This window comes from Dicentrarchus labrax, unplaced genomic scaffold, assembly GCF_905237075.1.
Source record: "Dicentrarchus labrax unplaced genomic scaffold, dlabrax2021, whole genome shotgun sequence".
Taxonomy (NCBI): domain Eukaryota; kingdom Metazoa; phylum Chordata; class Actinopteri; family Moronidae; genus Dicentrarchus; species Dicentrarchus labrax.
The window spans coordinates 7,744,270-7,764,663 of NW_026136720.1; the positions used below are offsets into that span (position 1 = coordinate 7,744,270).

The 20,394-nt window shown below is 41.6% G+C and overlaps 1 protein-coding gene across 10 annotated transcripts in view; it reads right to left on the minus strand.

The window, feature by feature from the left end:
- The window catches only part of LOC127353938 (serine/threonine-protein kinase BRSK2), a 155,518-nt gene that overhangs the window by 11,654 nt on the left and 123,470 nt on the right, over nt 1-20,394 (minus strand). For 3 of the 10 annotated variants that reach the window (XM_051383552.1, XM_051383556.1, XM_051383558.1), the window contains 9 exons: nt 17,543-17,576; nt 17,391-17,459; nt 15,754-15,900; nt 11,345-11,376; nt 9,658-9,822; nt 8,287-8,384; nt 7,226-7,376; nt 6,925-6,990; nt 1,343-1,403 (listed from right to left, as the gene is read on the minus strand). In XM_051383552.1, the coding sequence (XP_051239512.1) occupies nt 1,343-1,403; nt 6,925-6,990; nt 7,226-7,376; nt 8,287-8,384; nt 9,658-9,822; nt 11,345-11,376; nt 15,754-15,900; nt 17,391-17,459; nt 17,543-17,576 (823 nt within the window). Of the gene's footprint in view, nt 1-1,342; nt 1,404-6,924; nt 6,991-7,213; nt 7,377-8,286; nt 8,385-9,657; nt 9,823-11,344; nt 11,377-15,753; nt 15,901-17,390; nt 17,460-17,542; nt 17,577-20,394 lie in introns of all 10 variants that reach the window. The other 7 variants (XM_051383555.1, XM_051383562.1, XM_051383557.1 and 4 more) reach the window with 3 other exon arrangements.

The window sequence follows — 20,394 nt, forward strand, 5'->3', positions numbered from 1 at the left end:
AAAGAATATAGAAGCAGGTGAGATGTGTACATACACGGGAGAGATGGAGGCATTGCAAAAACAGAAAGACAGAAAAGAAAAGAAACATGCAGTTAGACCATTCAGTGACTCATGTCAAAATAAAACATCAAAATGAAATGAAAACAACAAACATAGCAAGCAGTTTAAAAGCAAAACACATGAAGAAATATGGACTTCACTTGAATAAAACATAAACCAAGCAGACACAGGCAGGTGTGAGACATAAGGCCAGCTGTGACGAGAACAGGGCTGTCTCAATAACAAGAGGGACTATTATTATATCTCTGCTGTAAAACCTCCAGTTTCCCGATAGGTTAATTGATCTGTTTAATTTGTAATGGTGAAATTGCAGCCACAATGGTGCGCTGATAAACTATTTCCCTTGGACGCCTCCCCTTTTTCCAGACACAAATCAGAGAAAATAACCCCTCACAGAGCCTCTTGCTGAGAGCACAATCCAGGCTTTGGGTAGGTCTGAGAAATCAATTTCCCTTTCAGATCAGCCTGAAAGAACCTGTGTGGCGCGAGGAGCTCGTTTTAGGATCCTGGCTAATCTCAAGCCTTCTCAGGTTAGTCAGCTGGAAAAGTTTACTACAAGCTCCCCAGCTCTGAGCAAGAAAAGTGGGATTTTCTGAAGCATTCCCTGAGCTGGATTTTCACAGAGCTCAGGCCACAGAAAACAGAGAGAGGGGATAATAAGCAGAAAGGATGGTGAGAGAAGAGGCTTTAGGGGAAGAGAAAATTTGCTGTGCTGTCACGTACCCTTTGAAAGTTCATCAGCATGTTTTTCTTGGAGTTAACAGAAATATCGGACTTTATGGACACAGTGACGACTCATGTAAAGTCTGATCTAATACCGGATAGGAAGAGCTCATCATAGTGGATCCCTGCTTGCTCAAAACGCAAAAGGTAGATCTGAACTGTGGATTAAAACTTAAAAAAGGGATAGCAAAATATACTATATCTCAGACTAATAATAAAACGGAACAATAGAGCTCAATATTGCATGGGCAGAGAGATACAGAGATATTGCTTTCATAGTGCGTGAGCTTTGTTAAAGGTCAGGAGCCCCAGCAATGTAGCTGTAGTGACTGTCTTTATTTTCTCTAGTGGACATAAACAGCAATAAGATGACAGCAATAAGATGGGATCAGCAGCCGTTGGATGGTTGTTATCCCCGAAGGCGAACAACTACATACAGTACCTGAGAACTGGGTCAAGAGGTGTGTGTTGTATGTATGTGTGTGTGTGTGTGTGTGTGTGTGTGTGTGTGTGTGTGTGTGTGTGTGTGTTTGAAAGTGCACGTAGGGTCGTGACTTACCCGTGGGCTGCTGAGGGGGCTGGTGGAGAGGCCAGAGGAGGCTCCACTAATAGACCGCGACCTGTGGCACAAACACGCAAGAACACACACAGGGGCAGAGATAATTTGAGGGATCAACATGTGTACCCGTTACATGTTTCAGTAAACACAGGTGGAGGTGAAAGCGTGGAGGTTACATGTTGCACACAGTTAGAAAGCACTACAGCATATGTTACCATCATACTAAGCACATTGGTTGCTATCAAGCCCTTTGCAAACACAACATCTACTCACACAAAGAGGGTAAAAGCATTACAACACAGTAAAAGCACTGACTTGACAGCAAACATTACTAGCATTGACTCCCAGCAATTAGTCTAAGACCAATTAAGCTCAAACTTCGGTTTCAAATATGTTGACTTGACTGCAACTTCTCCTGCAAATCTATAGGCTCCTTTCTATAGATTAGCATTCAAATTAGCTTTCCACCAAGTCTATAGTTTGCTAATAAACCGAACATGTTGACTTTTAGGCTCTTTCACTGGATCAGTAGAAAATATCTTGAGGGGGGAAATGGAGTGGGACATTTGGTTGAGTGCCATTTGTCATGTTTTTTCTTTTCCCCCTGCAGATGCCGTCAATAACCTCTATGAGCAGAGCCCTGCTCAGAAATGAACAATCACAGGACAATCTGTCTCCATCAAGCACACGCACACACACACACTAACACATAAAAAACAGGGCTTGTCAACACTCGGAAACACCAGCTGCTCACTGTCACAACACTGCTCCTTTTTGTCATTCAATCTATTAATACCCCCCCACCCCACTCTCCACTCTCCACTCTCCACACACACACACACACACACACACACACACACACACACACACACACACACACACACACACACACACACACACACACACACACACACACACACACACACACACTTCTCTCTCTCACTTTGTCTCTCCCCACTGATGCATTTGTGAACATGTGGCCGACTCTACAGATCTTTTGTCTCCCTTTGAAAAGATGAGGAGACGAACACTACAACTAGTGTTTTTTCAGGTTGCTCGGTTGTAGAGGAAGACCTCACGGACAAATATGATGGTGGAATGAGGGAGTTTAGAGTGATGGTGAAATGAGGGAGGGATGGAAGAATGAAGGATTGGAGGGAGTGATGGAGTAATGGAGACTGATGTTCATTCCAATGCTGGAGCAGTCCCACGGGGCTGTAGAGGCCTCCATACATGGACACAAAACTGTGTACCCGGTTACAGCTAGTAGCCATGAAAATGATACTGGTGCTCTCATAATAACAAGCCTTGGTTAAGATCTGTATGTATCAATCTTCTAAATGTAGATTTTAATTTACAACCACCTAAAGAAAGTACTGATACTACAACAGGAATCTTTCACCTGAGAGGCACCAACATGCAAACAGAGCAGAAGAGAAGCAACACTAACAGCTACCACGAGAGAGAGGGAAATATATGAACACCCACACTCAAGCTATTTTCGTAATTCTCTCACTGCCCCTTCTGTGAGTGGATTTACTGCACACACTCATGCACACATGAGTAGGCGATGTTGAGACCACGTTGGCTATGAGTTCTTGTTTCAGGGAGCAGCTGACCAGACAGTTGCTATCATTTACATTTAAGTCTTATGGTCCACTGAGACAGGCACACAGTTGCTCACTACAGCGCCTGTGTGCACATAGCCAATTGCACTTCATCTAAACATGGCCAAAACACAGCGTCCTCAGGCCATTATGAGCATATTGTTAGAGGCACTCTGCATCTGTTAGTGTTGGACCAGCAGGTCTATAAAGCTAATGTTACAGATGGTTATGCTGTACAGTAATGGGCTGTCAGAGCCTCACCCTTGCTTCGGAGAGACGATGAATTATTGTTGAGTGTTTTATTTAGAGTTAACAGCATACACAACTACAGTAAGCAATCATTTGTCATCTATCGTATAGAAACAAAGACACTGGGTTATTAACTCAGTAGGAAAGGAGATGCTAAGACAGCTAAGCTGTGTGTGTGTGCGCGCGTTTGCTTGCTTTAAAAAGGGCCAGTTCACCATAATTACAAAACAAAACATGTTCTCTAGTAGTATTTAGTCATACAAAGTTTTGGTTTTATTTGTCTGAGTTGAGAGACAAACAAATCGAATATTTTTACATTGCGGTACTGCAACTGTCACTTAAGTAAAGGATTTGAATTCTTCTTCGCCACCACTGGAGAGGATCACAAATAAAATTCCATTTATCTCATCTCATACAGGGATATCTCACCTGGACAAATAAAATCAAAACTATCTGCACTGGTGGACACTACTGGAGGTAAATTAGACTTTTTGGCTCAGAAGCGTGACGGTAGTTGCACCTCAGTGTCTGCAATGGTGTATGTGTGTCCTGTATGTGTATGTGTATGTTTTCCCATTCTTGTCTTTCTATTATCCATTAGTCCTCAAGCTAACATATCCCATAAGCCTGTTTTGGAACAGGACCCATATCCTCAGTGTGTGAACACTGGCTGTGTCACAGACCCATCCAAAGCACCCTTGGGGGTCTAATGCTGGGCTGTGGGGGATGGAACAAGTACAAGAGGTTCTGGGATGAGGGCATGGACTGAAATAAAACGAAAGTGAGGCAAAATGAAATGGATGGTGCCAGGAGTCAAACAGTGGACCAATAACACTGTCACAGCCAAAACAAAATGCTACTGCTCTGCTAGTGTGATTTAAGAGGAGAAAGTTAATTTTTTCACTCTCTCCATCCCTCCTCTATATTGACTTTGTTCTGCCAATGGAGTTCTTCTACGTGGAGGAGATATTCATATAAATCAACACACTGTTTAAATTCATTTCCTTTCCTGAACCCTGACAACTCCCAGAGGACAGAGTGCATTAATATTCACAGCTCAGCTCCTCAATTTTCTAAATGTAGTAAGAACCCTGCAGTTTCTGCTGTAAAGATCAGTGTTGAAGGTGCTTTATTTGTGCTCATTTGAGCCTCTTAAATAAATTAGAGTCAATAATTAGCATGAGAGTCTGACTTATTAAGACTGCTTTGACTAACCCAACACATTTAAACTGCAAGAAGCAACTAGAGCAGATCTGTAAAGAAAAAAAAAATCAATTGATATTCTCTTCTTCACACTGCAGCACTTTTCCATATTTCATTTACATATCATTAACCTCCCTTCATTTCTCTTGGCATGTTGTTAAGATTTAAAATTAAATCAGTGGGATTTCTTGTTGAGTTCTTTGAGTTAGGCTTTAAATGTCTTTTTAAGATCCTTTTAGGTATATAAAAAATGAAATGGGCATTCACATGAGAATGTCTGCTGGGACTTTTTCTGCAACATGGCTACTGCACATTTATCCCAAATCTATTCAATTATACATCAGACAAATCAACAATCACATGTATGAAAATGCAGCCCGGGAAGTTGAGCGGATTTTAACTGCCTACATGAGATATCTGAGGGAAAATGCTGGATAAGGAGTGAGGCATTTTTGTTGTGTAATTTTAGATATAAACCATTTCCCCTCTCTTCCACCATTTACGCTGGTGAAAATGTATCCTGTCAAAACACATGTTTCAAAGTCAGTCCTCTCTCTGACACCCTCTGATCTGAAGTTCTACGAATCTTCTGTGCTGTCGACAAAAGTTTGCTGTCGGGGAAAGATAAGGTTAGGTTCAGAGAAAGTCAGTCAAATCTTTGGACGTTATTCTGCTTACGTATGTGCTTGCCCAACACCATCGTCTATGTACACACAGAAGCAAGCACATGATCAAACAAAGCGCACACAAGGACGTGATAAAAGGCGGAAAAAAGTTCAAAAACACAACAAAATCCAGATTCACAGAGACTTTGCTACCAACATCTTTTTCCCCCCACTGTCGGAGAGCTATGAATTGCAGTGGGGGGAAAAGAGACGTATAGCGATAGAGAGATTTGATTTGATTTGGAGGCGGAGGGGCTGCGATATTGGACTCCCCCCCCCACCTCCAACCCACTACAGCTGATAGGAAGCCAGACAGAGAAAAACTAGCAGCATTTCCACATTAGCATAGCAATTCCATACAAACAGAGGGGGGCGTTTGGGACTGAAGGTCAGTTGCACACAAGGGACCACAGTAGAAAGAGAGAGAGAAAGGGGATATGAAAGGGTAGGGAGGAGCCCCTGAAAGAGATTTGGGTGGAGGGGTAAGAACAAACACACTGATTTAAAGTAGCACGGAAGAAAGATGCAGCGGAGCTTTTTTTTAATGATTGCGGCTGCTGATATGTGTAGGATCCAGACACAAACCTATTTCATACACTGCTAAATAATGGTTCAAAAGACTAATTTCAGTGCCCTTTATACCCTTTATATGCCATTCAGTTGTGTTGGATTTATGAACTGGTGTTGATGCTGTTTATTAAAGCATTATTAATGCTCTATAAAGTCAATGCAAAGTGCCCTATTTTGGGATTCTAGGCTTGACTGAAACAGATGAGTCAGAGTGAAGGGCAGAAGAAGACAGTTTCTAAACTAATGCAACCTCTAAATTAAGAAGAGATAAGACTTGGACCGCCTGAAGGGATGAAGATGGGGAGTAGAGGCGATGAAACACAAGAAGACAAATCCTTAAACTGAAATTCAGAGGCACCAGAGGACACAAAGAATAAGCAGAAGTGTTTAGAGGTGGGAGCTCTTGAAATGGATAAACTTCTGATGTGGCTTCCCCCAGTGAAATGAAGTGGGAAATATATTCATAATATAACATTTAGTTGTCGACAAAGCACTATGGTGAGGAGTTATTAATGCATCTGACATTTGAATGAATATTCAACTTTATAACTATATTTTTTTTATCTACATAATATATGCACTCACTGCCACTGCATTTATGTCCCATACCTCTGAAAGCTTTTTCCTGCTCTCTGCCAATCTGCCTATCATTAGGCAGATCAGGTTATCACCCCCCTCAGATTCAATCTTCCCCGCTGTCACAAATGTCACTGCCTCTGAGCAGAAATGTGTGGTGTGATGATATATTGGTTGTTGAAATAAGATGAGGAAATAGATTTTAAATCAGTCCGCTGTGCCTTGTGGGGGTGTGGTTCTGGCTTGACTAGAACATTTCTAAAATAGAGAAATGGAGAAATGTTCTGCATCCGGAGAAAGTGGGACACAGTATGGGAGAACTGATTATCAATGCATTCAGATTATGAAAAGAAGAGATAATTGAGCAGCACCGGAAAAGGGAGGTTTGCAGACATTAAGGCTCTGAATTGCAAATGTGTTGAATGTCTTCCTCAGTTTAAAAATTAAGTTAATTAAGAGAGTTAAGTCAAACTTTAGGAACTACCACCCCAAGACTGTTGACTCTGTTGGACCCGGCTTCTTTAATTTTTCAGATGATTTATAGCGTATTAAAATACACTTCTGAAGCAGCCAAATGCTGACGTGTAATCTCCATTTAAATAAAACATTCTTTTAACAGAAAGCACCGCTGCATCTTTCTCCTGCCATGGAAATCCCCTTGGCATGGGTGTGAGACACGGAGCGAGAGGAGGTGAAAAGGCCAAGTGAATACCTTTCGTCTTTGCTGCATTTTGTACTGGCATCAGGAATATCCAAGCTTTTACTGTACACTGATTTACTACAGTGAGACAGGAGACAAAGCGAGCAGAGCGTCAGTCTCTGTTTATGTTTGTCCACAATCTAGCCTGCTGACGCCCAGAGCCAGACTCACTGTCAGACCTGCTGAAACACCACTGAGCTGCAAGATCCTCCACATATACAGAAACCCACACACAGAGCTATGTATGTTTCTATCTGTTCATTTGAAAATTGTATTGATTTTTTAAAGTTTTTCATTTCACCTCCATGCGTACCTCTGTCCATGCTGCGTCATGTCGATGGCCCTCCTGGCCGGTACAGGTGACCCTCCGTCTGTGACACTGAGGACCTCCATGGACTTCCTCTCTGGTCTCCTCTTGCCATGACGGTTCAACATGGGAGAATCCACCCGCTTCCTTGGAGGATCTGACATATCGATTCAGAATCAACACAATGCACCTGACATCTTACGTGTTAATGTGTGTATTTCTTCACATTGAGTGGTTTTCGAGCATTGCGTGCATATGTGTGAGCGTTTGAGTGATGTTTAGTGCTGATCCCATCGACATTTTAACTAATAGTGAGTAAGTAATGGTTTCCTCCCAGACCTTGAACTAATGGCCACTGTATTGACTGTATCACATTCACTGAAGAGGGAGTCTATTCATCAAAATGTCGGTATCTCACAGCATACACACTCACACATTTGCACACAATACCCCCACCTATTGCGGTTCTCTTGTCACAAAATAACTCTGGCAGAAGTCTCTCGCAGAAGCTCTAGCAGAGCATCTTTGTTTCAGCTCAGATTTCTGTGGGTGGAAATCTGTGCTGGGTTGTGCTGCACGAATGGGAGAATACCTTTTTTTGTTTTTTTGATGTGTTAATATCCGATCCGAAGCAGTCAGAGCTGACAGTTTTTCTCTGGCCTATTGACACCTTCTATTTTTGCTACTATATTTCATTGAGAAGCTTGTCTATATTTCATAAACAGAAAGCATTTTCTACAGGAGAGCCAGACCAAGTCTACTGGAGCTGATCCAATTTCTTCTGAGGGAAGAAAAAACTGTTCAGACACTCGGAGCATTCATGAGTTACCTTCCTGCAGTATGTGTTCCTGTCTAAATTGTTTGTTTTACAGAGTAAACAGCTGTTTATTCAATGATTTAAAGTTAGCCAGATAGTAGTATTGTTCAGATATACTGTGTGCCATGCTGTGTTTACAGATTTATTCCTGATTGTTTCTGTTATGCTCTTTTCTGTAGTGTTTTTTTTTTTATATCATATCTTAGGTTCCATTCTTTATCTGCAATTGTCTCTTTGGTCCGAGTCTCACCAATCTCGTTACGAGGGGGAAGGTTCTGGTCCTCCTGACTGGGGTACCTTTCCTTACGGTCCAGTAACAGGAAGTAGATCATCTTTTCTTGGTTGTCACTGCAGGGAGGAGACAATAAAAAGGATACTGAGACTTCTAGGAAAGACATACAATGGTTTTAAACCAAACTGAGTCACTCCAAATACATACACAAGTATAGATTAGTGAGCATTCATGTGCATACGCACATCAGCATTTACAAGAGCTTAAAACCAAGACATTAAAATGCAGAAACCCTCACTATGATTAATGTCCTTTAATCTCTTTGGGTTCATTGTGAAACAGCTACTAAATAGCTTCCATCATTAAAACAAAAGTTTAGTTTTACAGGTCATTAAGCAATCATATAATATTCTGCATATGTTTTTTCTCCTCATGCGGGGTCTACTGGTAAGTTTATGAAAGTATCAAAACATTATGAGTTCGGCCTTTCCTTTCTCTGTAAATCAGGAAGCCTAATATCTTTAGCCTCTGGGCCAATACCCTCTATTCAAAAGGCCCAGGGATTGGCCCTCCATAATAAAGACAGATTGGAAAGCAGTAGGAGGCAAAGAGACAAGGACCTGCAACTTCAGCTAAAATGAACGAGGGGAAGGGAGATAGAGACTGCAGATTTTCCTCTAGTCCAGCACTATTACAGGATGCTCCCAGGAGAAAGGAAGAAAACGGAAGCGATGGGGAGAAAGGAAAGTGATCGAGTAATTCTCGTTTAGTATTAAATTATAGAGGCCAGGCAAATGTAAAATAGAGGGAAAGGAGATTGAACAGCAAAGCAAAGTGAAACAAAAAAACATGCGTATGCCCACATTAATACAAACCAAGTGTATGAGAGACTGCAGAGTGAGTATCCTCAGCATAAATGCATATTCACAGGGACACATGTGTAACTGAGACACAAACATTAGTAGCAGAACATAAACAATGTGACCCAGGAGCTTGTTTGTATCCTGCAGACCAGGATCAGTTTGGGGGGAATGTATCCAGTGGCAAGCGGTGTAAGCGCTGTTTGATAACAGTTAAGTGATCTATAGCTTCTGACATCTAAAGTGACAGCCTCACAGGATTTCATAAGAGCCTGGGCCAAACCAAGGCCGTCTGTGCACACAGACACAACACTCCCATCCTTTCCATTGCAGTACCACCACACAGCCCCTCTTCTCTATGTCTTCAGCTTTTATTTTTTTCCATTTTTCAACACACTTTCACCTTTTTTCCTACTATATTTTTCTCTTCTCACTCGCACCTTTTCATCTACTGAACCACACCACCATTCCTCTTCATCCCTGCTTTTTCTCTTCCCCATCCCTCCCGTTTGTCCCTCCATTCACTCACTCATCTGAGAGCAGGTCTTTCAGCAGTTTGTTTTTGTCTCTGAAGCAGCCCAGGGAGTGCATGCTGTCCAGTACGTCTGGGTCGATGTCGTCTGCAGAGGGCAGGCTGCGAATGGTCACCTTCCTGGGCACAGGCTGCTCAGGCTCTGGTTCGTTCTTCCCCCCTCTGTGGATGCAAAGAAATGGCAAGACAAATAATGACACGGTGACCCATTTGGTCCCTGCAAATGTAATTAAGTAAGTTTAAATACATTGAAATGTTTTCATATAGCTTATATAAAGATTGAAGTACTTGAGTACTGTAAACAGAATATGTATGTGAAGCATTTCAGTGTTTGTTTGCCTCTTGGTCGTATGGGGCATCTGGGGCATCTGGGACATTTGCCTCATTATGACCCTGGTTCACATTATGAAACTTTCCTAGTCACGTATTTTCCCCAGGTTTAGTCATTTTGCATGTAAGCTTCAGAGGGTGAACCTGGGTCATCATGCTCGCCAAGATGCAGACAGACGACTGAGTCATGCTGTTGAGTTTTGCAATCTCCCTCTCTCCTCCTGGCTTATTTCCCAAACTTAGTTTCTTCATTATTCTGTCTTTCTTTCCAGACACTCTCCTAGTTATGTCACTTTTATCTCTTTTGTCTGTCTGAATCTAGGGAGCACACAAGGGGATTTGAAATGAAAAGGCTAATCCACACTGACACCATTTTCTGGAGGATTTCTGGATGATCTAGATGTCTGTTTCAAAGAACAGATTCATCTTAGATTTCTTCTTTCTTCTGTGCCAATACACACAGACTGTGATACAGAAATTCACAACCCTCCTCTACTATTCCCCACTGATCTTAAGTGTCGCCCACTTAAAACTATACTCAGTTGCCAGTTTATTAGGTCCTCATGCTCATTAATTAATTAATTCATTCATTCATTCATTAATTCATTCATTCATTCATTCATGCATTCATTCAGCCAGACACTTGGCCATGCACAGGCAGACAGCCAGGCAACTTCCTCACTGACTCACATTACATTAGTCTTCCCTCCCAGCTCTTCTCTTGTCTCCTCTTGTTTTTCTTATCTGTCTCACTGTCTGTTTGTTTGATCTTTCAGTACGTGGCAGAAACCATAACTCAACCCCTTCCAGGGCTTACAACCTCGTCCTATGAATTATCTTTGCTCTTGCAGAGTAAGAAACAGTAATTCCGATAATAGGGGTAACATCCTTTACAATCATTAATCATCATTTAAAAACCAAACATCTGGTCATGCTTTTGTTCCCCATTAAAAAAAACAACATATAAATGAACTCATAACATACATCAACATAATTTACGATGACCTGAAACACAAATTTTCTTGAAAGATTTATGTTTTGTTATGAAAGTTAAACTATGGGTACACTGGGGTTAGGTGGGTTCATCCTCGACATCCCTGCTTGTTCCCTCTCCCCTGCCCCCTGTTCAGTTGACCATATGCTGCACATCCTCTTTCATGCACTACCAATTTACCCCCACATCCCCAAGAGTGGAGTCTTGCCCTGCTCAAATGTACTCTTGTGTACAGGGCAGAAACTCAAAGCCATTTATCATGTGGTTGCTCCCCTCAGGTCTACAACCCCTGCAGAATAGGCTAAGAGAGGAGAGAAGAGGAGTGGAGGTTATAAAAAGGAAAGACGGGGGAGTACTTACATGTACCATGTGTGTTTCTGGATCTGTTCTAACTGTAAAAGACGACAGAAAAAACGGCAGGTTAGTACACAAGCAACGCAATGCATTTGATTTGAATAATTTAATAACATTTTTGGTGCTAAGGAAATAATAACTGAGGAAAAAGGTGAATTTGCCGGTGTATAGACACGTTTGGTGCATTATGTGCTGAGCTTACTGGCTTAATGGAAACACAATAGGACAATACAGGCAGGTTGAACGCTGGAAACAAATAATGAGGCCTTCAAATATTAATACTGCTTATGGGAAAAACTTATTGAGGAAAAGAGTAAGGTAGAGAGAGGTGCAGCAGGAGAGAGAGATGACACCACTGTGCTATATACAGAGAATATTATCTCCCTCACACACACTGCTGACCCTGCCAAGCCCTCTGGTCTAAAGGGAACCTCCCATTCTCATTCTCTTCTCATCTCTCTTACTCACACAAACACACACTCCCTCTCTCAATACTACTCTTGTCACCGCACTTTTAATGTGGCCACTTTGTCACAAACGCTGTCAACATGGTCTTTTACCAAGAAAGGAAAAGCAGAAAGAGAAAGAAACAGTTAGAAAAAGAGCAACAAAGGAAGATGTCTGTTTGAATGACTTCACAGTGTTTCAACTGCCCACAGAGGAAAACTGGATCAAATGTCTGCTGGGACTTTTTAATGTGCTCCTGCAGTTGTTGTGGAACCACAGAAGATGCTTTAATTATGTTCACTTATTCAGAGGTATGGTTGTTGGGTATGTGCCTATATCAATGTGTCAGTGTCTCCACAATCCCAGAGGATTTACCTCTGTGTTTCAGCACTGATGAATGCCTTCATGTGATACCAGTTCAATTACAGAGCTAGCCAGACTATAGGTGAATCTTGTCTGCCTCCACAGAGGTCATGGTATTGACAGAGACACCCTGCCTGTCAAATACAGGCCAGTGGGTGACCTACTCTCTCCCACTTTTATTGGAGGCCTGGAGGCAAGAGACTGATATCACACGCGGGCTTGAAAGTGATGTGGTTTGAAATGCAGTATCACATCAATCAGTCTCTAAATGTGACAGTACCAATTCCAGCTGCTTTCACTCAGGCAGAGGGGAATGCCGCTGTAATGCTGGTTTGGCTAGGTGTGTGTATGAGTGTGCGTTCACGTATGTTTTCATCTCGGGGCTGCATAAATTTACTTAAATGCAACATGTACAGTATTTACATATATGTATGTCCCCATGTGTATGCATGTCTCAATCATATGGCTGTATTAAAGCAAGGAGGGTGGAGCTATGGGGATCTATTCTGCCATACAAAGCCGAAACACTAACTATATATTTGGTGTAAAAAAGAAAAAAAAAAGAAAAGAACTAAGAATATGACTTTTTGACATCTTTTTTACCATATAGAAATTAACCATTGCCATAGAAATGTGTAATTTGGGGGAAAACAGCATTTAAAGAACTACAAAACAGAAGTAAAAAACTAACCAGCTAGTTAAGGCTAGGTTAAGGTGAGCCTTAGCTAAAACTCATTTACCCACTTTTCTGTAATTGCTCCAACATCTTAGAAAGTGAGTTGGTTATACCACATAAAATAGCAGTAGCAGAATCTAATAATGAAAAGAAAAAAGATAAAACACCAGATAAACACATTCTGCTTAAAGCGACAAGACGTTCCAGTTGGTCTTCGATTGTCCCCGTTTCAACTGGGTGTCCCCAGTCCCGGCAAACGTCCCAGTTTTCAACATTCACCACCAAATTGTCCCGGTTTTCACCACAATTAAAATAATAATTACCGTAGAATACATGTTTTCAGTGCTCGAATAGGCATTTAACATGTCCCGGTTTAGGAGTAAATATGGTGACGCTCACCCTGAAGTAGCCTAGCTTAGCAGAGTTGCAGAAACTGCTGCCTCTGCACATTCTGACTCTGATGGAATTCACATGATTAACTACACTGTCATTTCTTATTATTATTCAATAAGTTTTATTTCACATTTATGGCACACAAACACACACACACTTCCTTTATACTCATCGACTATGATACTTCGTCGCAATTCCCATGAATGCTTTATTTGTCTGTGATGAACTGTTCTATAATATAAAAAGCTAGCCAATCCTCTTCATCATCCAGGGATCACAGGGAGGGATCTTTCCAGGTTGTCTGTGTTCATCTGAATATGGAAGATGAAATGACTGTGTCGAGGTGGCTGGCCCAGTCATCTGCGGGGCCCTGACTACACAGACAGGAAATGAAGAGAAAGGCTTTTATTGGGCTAAGCCCCTTGAGCCCGGGTACATGCCCTCCCACTCGGACTCTGAGGCCTTGGCTTTGTGTGTGTACTTGTGTGCATGCAGCAACAAAATCTAATTGAGAAGGCGAAAATAGACATAAATACAGCCTGTAGTTGTGGTCGGATTACTCGATAATCGATTTGAACTACCGCCAACGGTATTATGAAATATAATCATCCAACGTGTTCCCTTATGATGTCATTCCCACCCTTGGGTGCATGTGTCATCTCCGACTGGGCTACTAAATTCCAAGAATGCTTAATCTTACAGGGCTATTTGACATTCTGTGAGGTTACAACACATCCCCAGAGCTCTGTTTGGAGCCCTCATGCGCAGGAGGGGGGCGGAGAGGTAGCATATTTTCTCCCAGCAGCTCGGCCTGTGTGTAACCCTTTTGTCGAGGACAGCGCTGGAGGCTGGTGGACATATCTAGGAGATCTCAGGGTGACCCGTCCTCGTCACGCAGAGAGGACAGAAAATTAAAGCATATAGTGTACATACAGCATACCAAAGAGGGGGGGGTCTTTCCAGTTCATGTTTCAATGATGCTGATCATCTAAAGGGCTTTACCTTCAAAGTTGTCAAGTCTCTGCAAATTAGCATTTCTACTAGTAAAAGTCATTTTGACCCTGAAAACACTGAGTGACACTGAGTTTTGTTTACTCCATTGATTCACAAAGATACCTAGATAGCCTGGAGGTGTATACACACAGTATAAGTGTGTGAAAATGTAAGTTTTTATTTTGTGTGCATGCAGATACAGTAACTTGTGACCATGTCTGTATTATTAAAGTATCTATCTTCTTTTTTGTATAGGATAAAAATAAAGAGCAGCGCGATCTCTCTGTGAAGTTTGTACTTTTTGAGATCCCTGGCCACTTTCATTATTTACATTTCCCTTTGTCCACCTGTCTCTCTCTCCCTCTCATGCTGACATTCTGTCCTTCACATCTCTCTGTTCTCACACTCTCCTCCAGCTACCTTGCCAAGGTGATTGGTTGCTGTGTAGAAAGGGACTGGCATTGTGATGAGTACACTAAACAGTGCAGAGGGAGAGTACACAAACAGCAGTCCTCTCCTGAATTCACAACCTGTACTTGAGGAAGAACTCAAACAGAATTGGGGATGAGTCGAGACAAACACATTTGGAACACAAGGGAGGAAAGAAGAAACAAAGAAAAAGACAATGGTTGGCTTGGCAGCATCACGTTGATATTAGCCACTTTAGTTTGAATGTGTATCTCTGCCATCTTACTGTCTCCTTAGAGCATTACAAGTTTTCCCAGCTTGCTGTGAATCTGCAAAATAATGATTCTCCTCTCTTAACAAAGACCTGATGTGTCTGGGTTTCTTTCCCTCATGAATGCCGTCTAAAATAATAACGAAATGTGTTTGGCTGCTTCTACAACATCATTAGTAAACACTACTAGTCGTGGACTATGAATATAAAACATTCAATGCAGATAGAATTCATGTTTTATTGAGTCACTGAGAATGTACGGATTGTGCATAACGAGGTGCAAAGAGTACTTTGTACCATTCATGTAGTATAGAAACACATCATGCATACTGCTAAAGAACAACAACATATACTGCAGAGGCTCATGATAATTAAGCATTTGTGTGCTAACACGGGTGTGAAGGCAATATACCTACCCTTAGAGATATATGTGCTTTACACCCACACATGGCTGTCAATCACATAAGGGTGTGGCCTTCCTTCTAAGACCATGAACATTATTATACATTATTATACATACATTATATAGTTACCTCCCCTGTACTGCTGGATCACCCTACACTCTTTTGGGAAGGTTTACTGCAAGACTTTGAAACCTGGCTGAAGGATTTTGCTCCAACTTAGCCAGGTCAAGTTCTTTAACTCCAAACTTAAAAAAATCATTATTACTGTTATTATTATATTATAATTGCTGCCCTAAAGTTGAAAGCTATTGTATAAAATATAATTGAATGTTGTAGCATGAAGATTTCCTTTTGCAATAAGAATGAAGGGGCCAAGCTCCAGACCAAGACCAAAAGCACAAAAAGCATATGAACATAATCATAATGGTGTGTTATCACCCAGTCCCTTAATTGAACTGACCGTTAGTCTTTTGGAGGCATCCACTTCAATCATGCCACGGAGGAGGTTCTGACAGTCTGGAGGGATGAAGTGTGGCATGTGAAACACCCCCAGCTTCACTTTCTCTAGCAGATTCCTCAGGTTGTCGTCATCAAACGGCAGGGCACCCTGGAGCAACAAAGGAAAGAAGCAGACAGTGAGAAAATGGAAAATAAATTGGAAAATGGAGAAGATGTAGATGTAGGAATGAAAAGGTAGAGAAGAAACAGTTTGCACTTGTTTTAATAGCAGCATTAGAACAGAAAATAAGCCTTCATCACATCGAGGGCAGGAAAAAAAAAGAAAATATGAATGACTAACAAGACTCGCCAGAAGAAAGGATAACAAAATTTTGAGTCTTAATCCTGCACGACTTAAAGAATAGGCTCGCTTTCTCAACTTGTTCAACTTTCCAATTAGAGCATTCTGCCCTCAGCAACGATGCAAAATAAATAATAAACAGCAGTAAGCTGAAAACAGGGCTTTTCTAATAATTACCCAGCTTTCTCATTTACCTCGTTCATTTAGCATTCTCTCATCAGAATCATTTATCAGAGCGAGCTGACACCTCACAGATGTGGCTGTTTGATGAATGACAACCTCCACAAGAAGACAAGATGGAGGGGGAGAAAAAGAGCAAAAAGGCTGAGAAAGACAGAAAGAAAGAGGTAGAGAAAAAAAAAAAAGGGGGGGCAGGCTTGTGTAACAGATGATCTGAGTGCAGCCTAACTGCTGGGGAGTATGCGCGTCTCCCACAATCAGACAAATGGTAATCTCACAGCCAGACAGCAGGAAGAAACAGGAGAAAGGCAGTATTCATCTTCAGTCAAACAGCGACGGGGAGAAACTTTTGTTTTGCAGCAAGAGTGTGGTCACGATGGAGACAGTGGTAAACAACATCAGGTTTACGCAACACAAGAGTACAACGGAGACTGTCCTTAACACAAGTGCACACACACGCACACATATATGCGACAGATAGAGAGGGGAGTGAGGGAGAGAGAGGCAAAAACAAAGACAAATAAACAGGGCCTGTGGCCAAAAGCCGCCCTGTCAGCGTTAGTATTTATTTTGGGCCCTCTTCTTTCAGTTTGGTTGTATGAATTATTCATGGAGCAGGAGTGTGTAGGAACTACAGTACAGCTGTTGATGAAACAAAGCTTCAGGGCTGCACGGCTGGGGAACCACAGACATAATATAGCTGGAGAATAGACCTGATTATGGATACAGGGTTGTGTGTGGATACAGGATAATGAATAAAAAGATGCTTCTATTCTCTGATCTTCTATTACGCAATAGTATCAGCGTTGGGGGCATTCTGCAAAATTTTTCCAGTAAGACCTACTAAATGTTAGGATTTTTAATTTAATTCCCTGAACTCTGAGACTTCTGTTTGATTTGGCAGCTTCAAGATCTTCTCATTTTACAAAGTTGTGATTGTCCTGTCACAAGGTGCACTTGCTTTATACTTTTGATCCATTACAGCTGGTACAAAGGCTAGACGTATGGCAAGGCAACACTTTATGATTAAATTGTATTATGCCATACTTCTCTGGGGAATTTTAAACTGTATGTCAGTCCAGTCACCATCAGTTAGTAAAGAACAAGCAGACGCTCACCACCAATAGGGCAAAAAGAATGACCCCACAGCTCCAGACGTCTGCTTTCCTCCCGTCATACTTCTCTCCCTAAGGACAAGAGAGTGTTTGTTATTGGTTAGGGGTTGGTTAAAATAAGATGAAGGAATATAAATCAGTGAAAAACGACTTACCCTGATGACCTCTGGACAGGCGTAGTGTGGAGATCTGTTGGGGGAATAGAAAAAGTGCAACGAGTGAATTAATTGAAGAAGTAACAAAAAGAAAGAGGTTTTCTAAGGACTATTCCATTTGTACCACTGTACTGAGAAGTGAATCAGGGTTACACAATCATGACACAACAAACATAAAAAATGTATACGCAACTTTTTGAAAATTTGAAAACAGCAATTTAGGCAGACAACTGTTTCCAGTGAGCATAGATCAAGATATGCTTGAGGATTTCAGACATCCTGAGGGTGTTTGGATGTCCTCCTGCTTGCTTACTCAAGGGCATCCTCTTACAGCAGACAGTGAACAGACACACTAATCTTTACAGCACCTGGACGGGCTGACAGTAAACCCAATGACTAGATTGACACATCAATATTGTATGAAGATTTATGGAGCTACCTCGCAAGGGCTGCTCCATAAGCCAGTAGCTATGGATGAGGGGAGCAGCTGTTGAGTGACTTCTATTCTGTACATACACAGTTGCAGTACTTGGTGAATTCAGTACCTTGAAGAATAGGGTAATAATAAATGCTTTTTACTTCAATCTGTAAAAAAAAAAAAATAATAATAAACTTATCATTACAGGATGTTTCCTTGTTTCTCTGAGACTGGGCAGGGCTCTGGTCTTCTCAGACATGTGACTACACACAGAAAGCAAATTAGGCACCTGTCTCCCCAAACCTCTCAGCTTGGAGATGTGTCCTGCTCAGTCTTATCTAATACCAGAACATTTGGCTCTAATGAGAGACTATCTGAAGTCTGTAAACATGGCGCCCATTAGCTCGGCTGTTGTCTTGTGTACTCATGAATAACAGCACTGACGGCACGGCTTCCTCTGGCTGTCAAAATACTGGCCGATAACAAACACTGCCACCATGTCAACGGTGAAGTTCAAAACACGAGCCTATGCAAATACAGCCTTCCTGATTGCAAGTGTCATAGTGCATTATGCAGATGAGCGGAGAATAAAAATAAAAAACAAGCCTGAGATTTGCACTAGTTATGCCCCTCGAGTGCCACTACACACAAGCCACAGCTGGAACCAGCGTGGATATAAACTAATTATTTGCTGAGGCTTTAGGTGGCAAACACAGGGTGAAGGTAAAGACTGGAACACAAGAATCTCAGCTTTCTGCCTGAGCTGAATACTAATACTAATTTGTCAATATTAAAACCCTAAATCAGTCAGCCAAATCATCTACAGTATATGCTTAGATCTAATCTCTTTTCCAGTCTGAAACACCATTATAGGGCTTTTTTTGTCCACATGTGTCAGTTTTGAACATTTTCCACACTAAAACACTCCATAATTGTTTAATTTCTGCACTGCGATGTGGTGAGGATCCATGAGTATTCATGACCCTTCTTTCTTGTTAAGTTTTACCTGCATTTAATAGCTTCATTTAGAGCAATAAGTATTAATCTGAGGTATAACTAAAGGTCATTCAAATGTATCTTAGCTAAGCACATTAAACTTTGGCCACATACTGTATCAAAGCCCATACATCATGAAATTTATATCATGATAACAAAAAAATCCCCTGCTGCTGACACCAGAAGGCCCGATTATAGAGGAGGATACTAAAGATAAATAGAAAGCTGTATAAGCCACTTCCCTCTGACCAGTGTGAAAAATGCAGTCTTTTGAAGAACAGTTGTGCATGGGTTGACATAACATCAATCTTTTATTGCTATTTGCCAAAGCTCATTTACTCTCCCAACCTAACACCACTAACATCGCATAAATAAAATTAACACACAGAACAGAACTTTTGAGGGCAACAAATAGCAGTATAGTGAGCCAAAATGCTGCTGTAAGTGGTTTGCCCGACAGCATAAAGAAAGAAAAAGCATTTGGTTAAGGACCCAAGATTATACTGAACCAGACTGCTGAAGTGTGGATACAAAAATGATAAAGCTGCACACTTATCAAGACTGCCTGCAGAGAGATGTCTGGACCACAAGTTCAAAAGAGCTTTTATAAGTTTACCAACAGATTACCATGTCCCTTGCACTAAACAGTACATCATATCATGAGCTTAAGAGATAGGAGCACCTATGGAGCAGTGAACGGATCAGCAGTACGGACCAGCATTATTGAGGAGACGCTGAGACATGCAGCTCGTATTTAAGAAAATTCATCTTTTTTAACCAAATTTGTGCGTCTCCTCACTGCATACAAGATAATTTCCTTTCATCAATCAAAGCAACAGCATTAAACAAACAGCAAGCACTAATGAACTCGCAGCTGGGTTTATGCAGACAGATAGAGAGGTTGCATGCGCGTTCTTGGATCCATATTTGTACTTGCTTGTCAATGCCTCTGCTCATCTATATGTCTGTATGTCTGCATGTATTTATGTATGTGCTCCGAGGCTCCCCCTACTCTACCTGCGGCAAGTCTCATCTTCACTCAGCTCCATTACCCGTGGCAAATGGAATACATTTGTGTCAGACTGCTGCATGGTGAGAGGGGGCCAGATAAATGCGTTTAATTAAAAACTGTCATATCTACACTTAGAGATGGGACAGTCAGAAAAGCATGAATAATCAATAACCACACATGAAGTGTATGGCACATTCACACGAATTAGGCAACGCCACAGAGACACACATGCACAAATGGTCCTCACACATTCCTGTGAGACACACAAGCACACAAACAGGGTAGGATGCGGTGATGGAGCTGAGAGTGGAACGAAAACAGAACTACTTTGCTTCACTGTGTGTGGGAGTTTGTGGTATGTGTGCCTGCATCTCTGTCAGACAGCTCTGTGGTCCCACCTGCAACAAGTACCTTCAGCACTTCGTA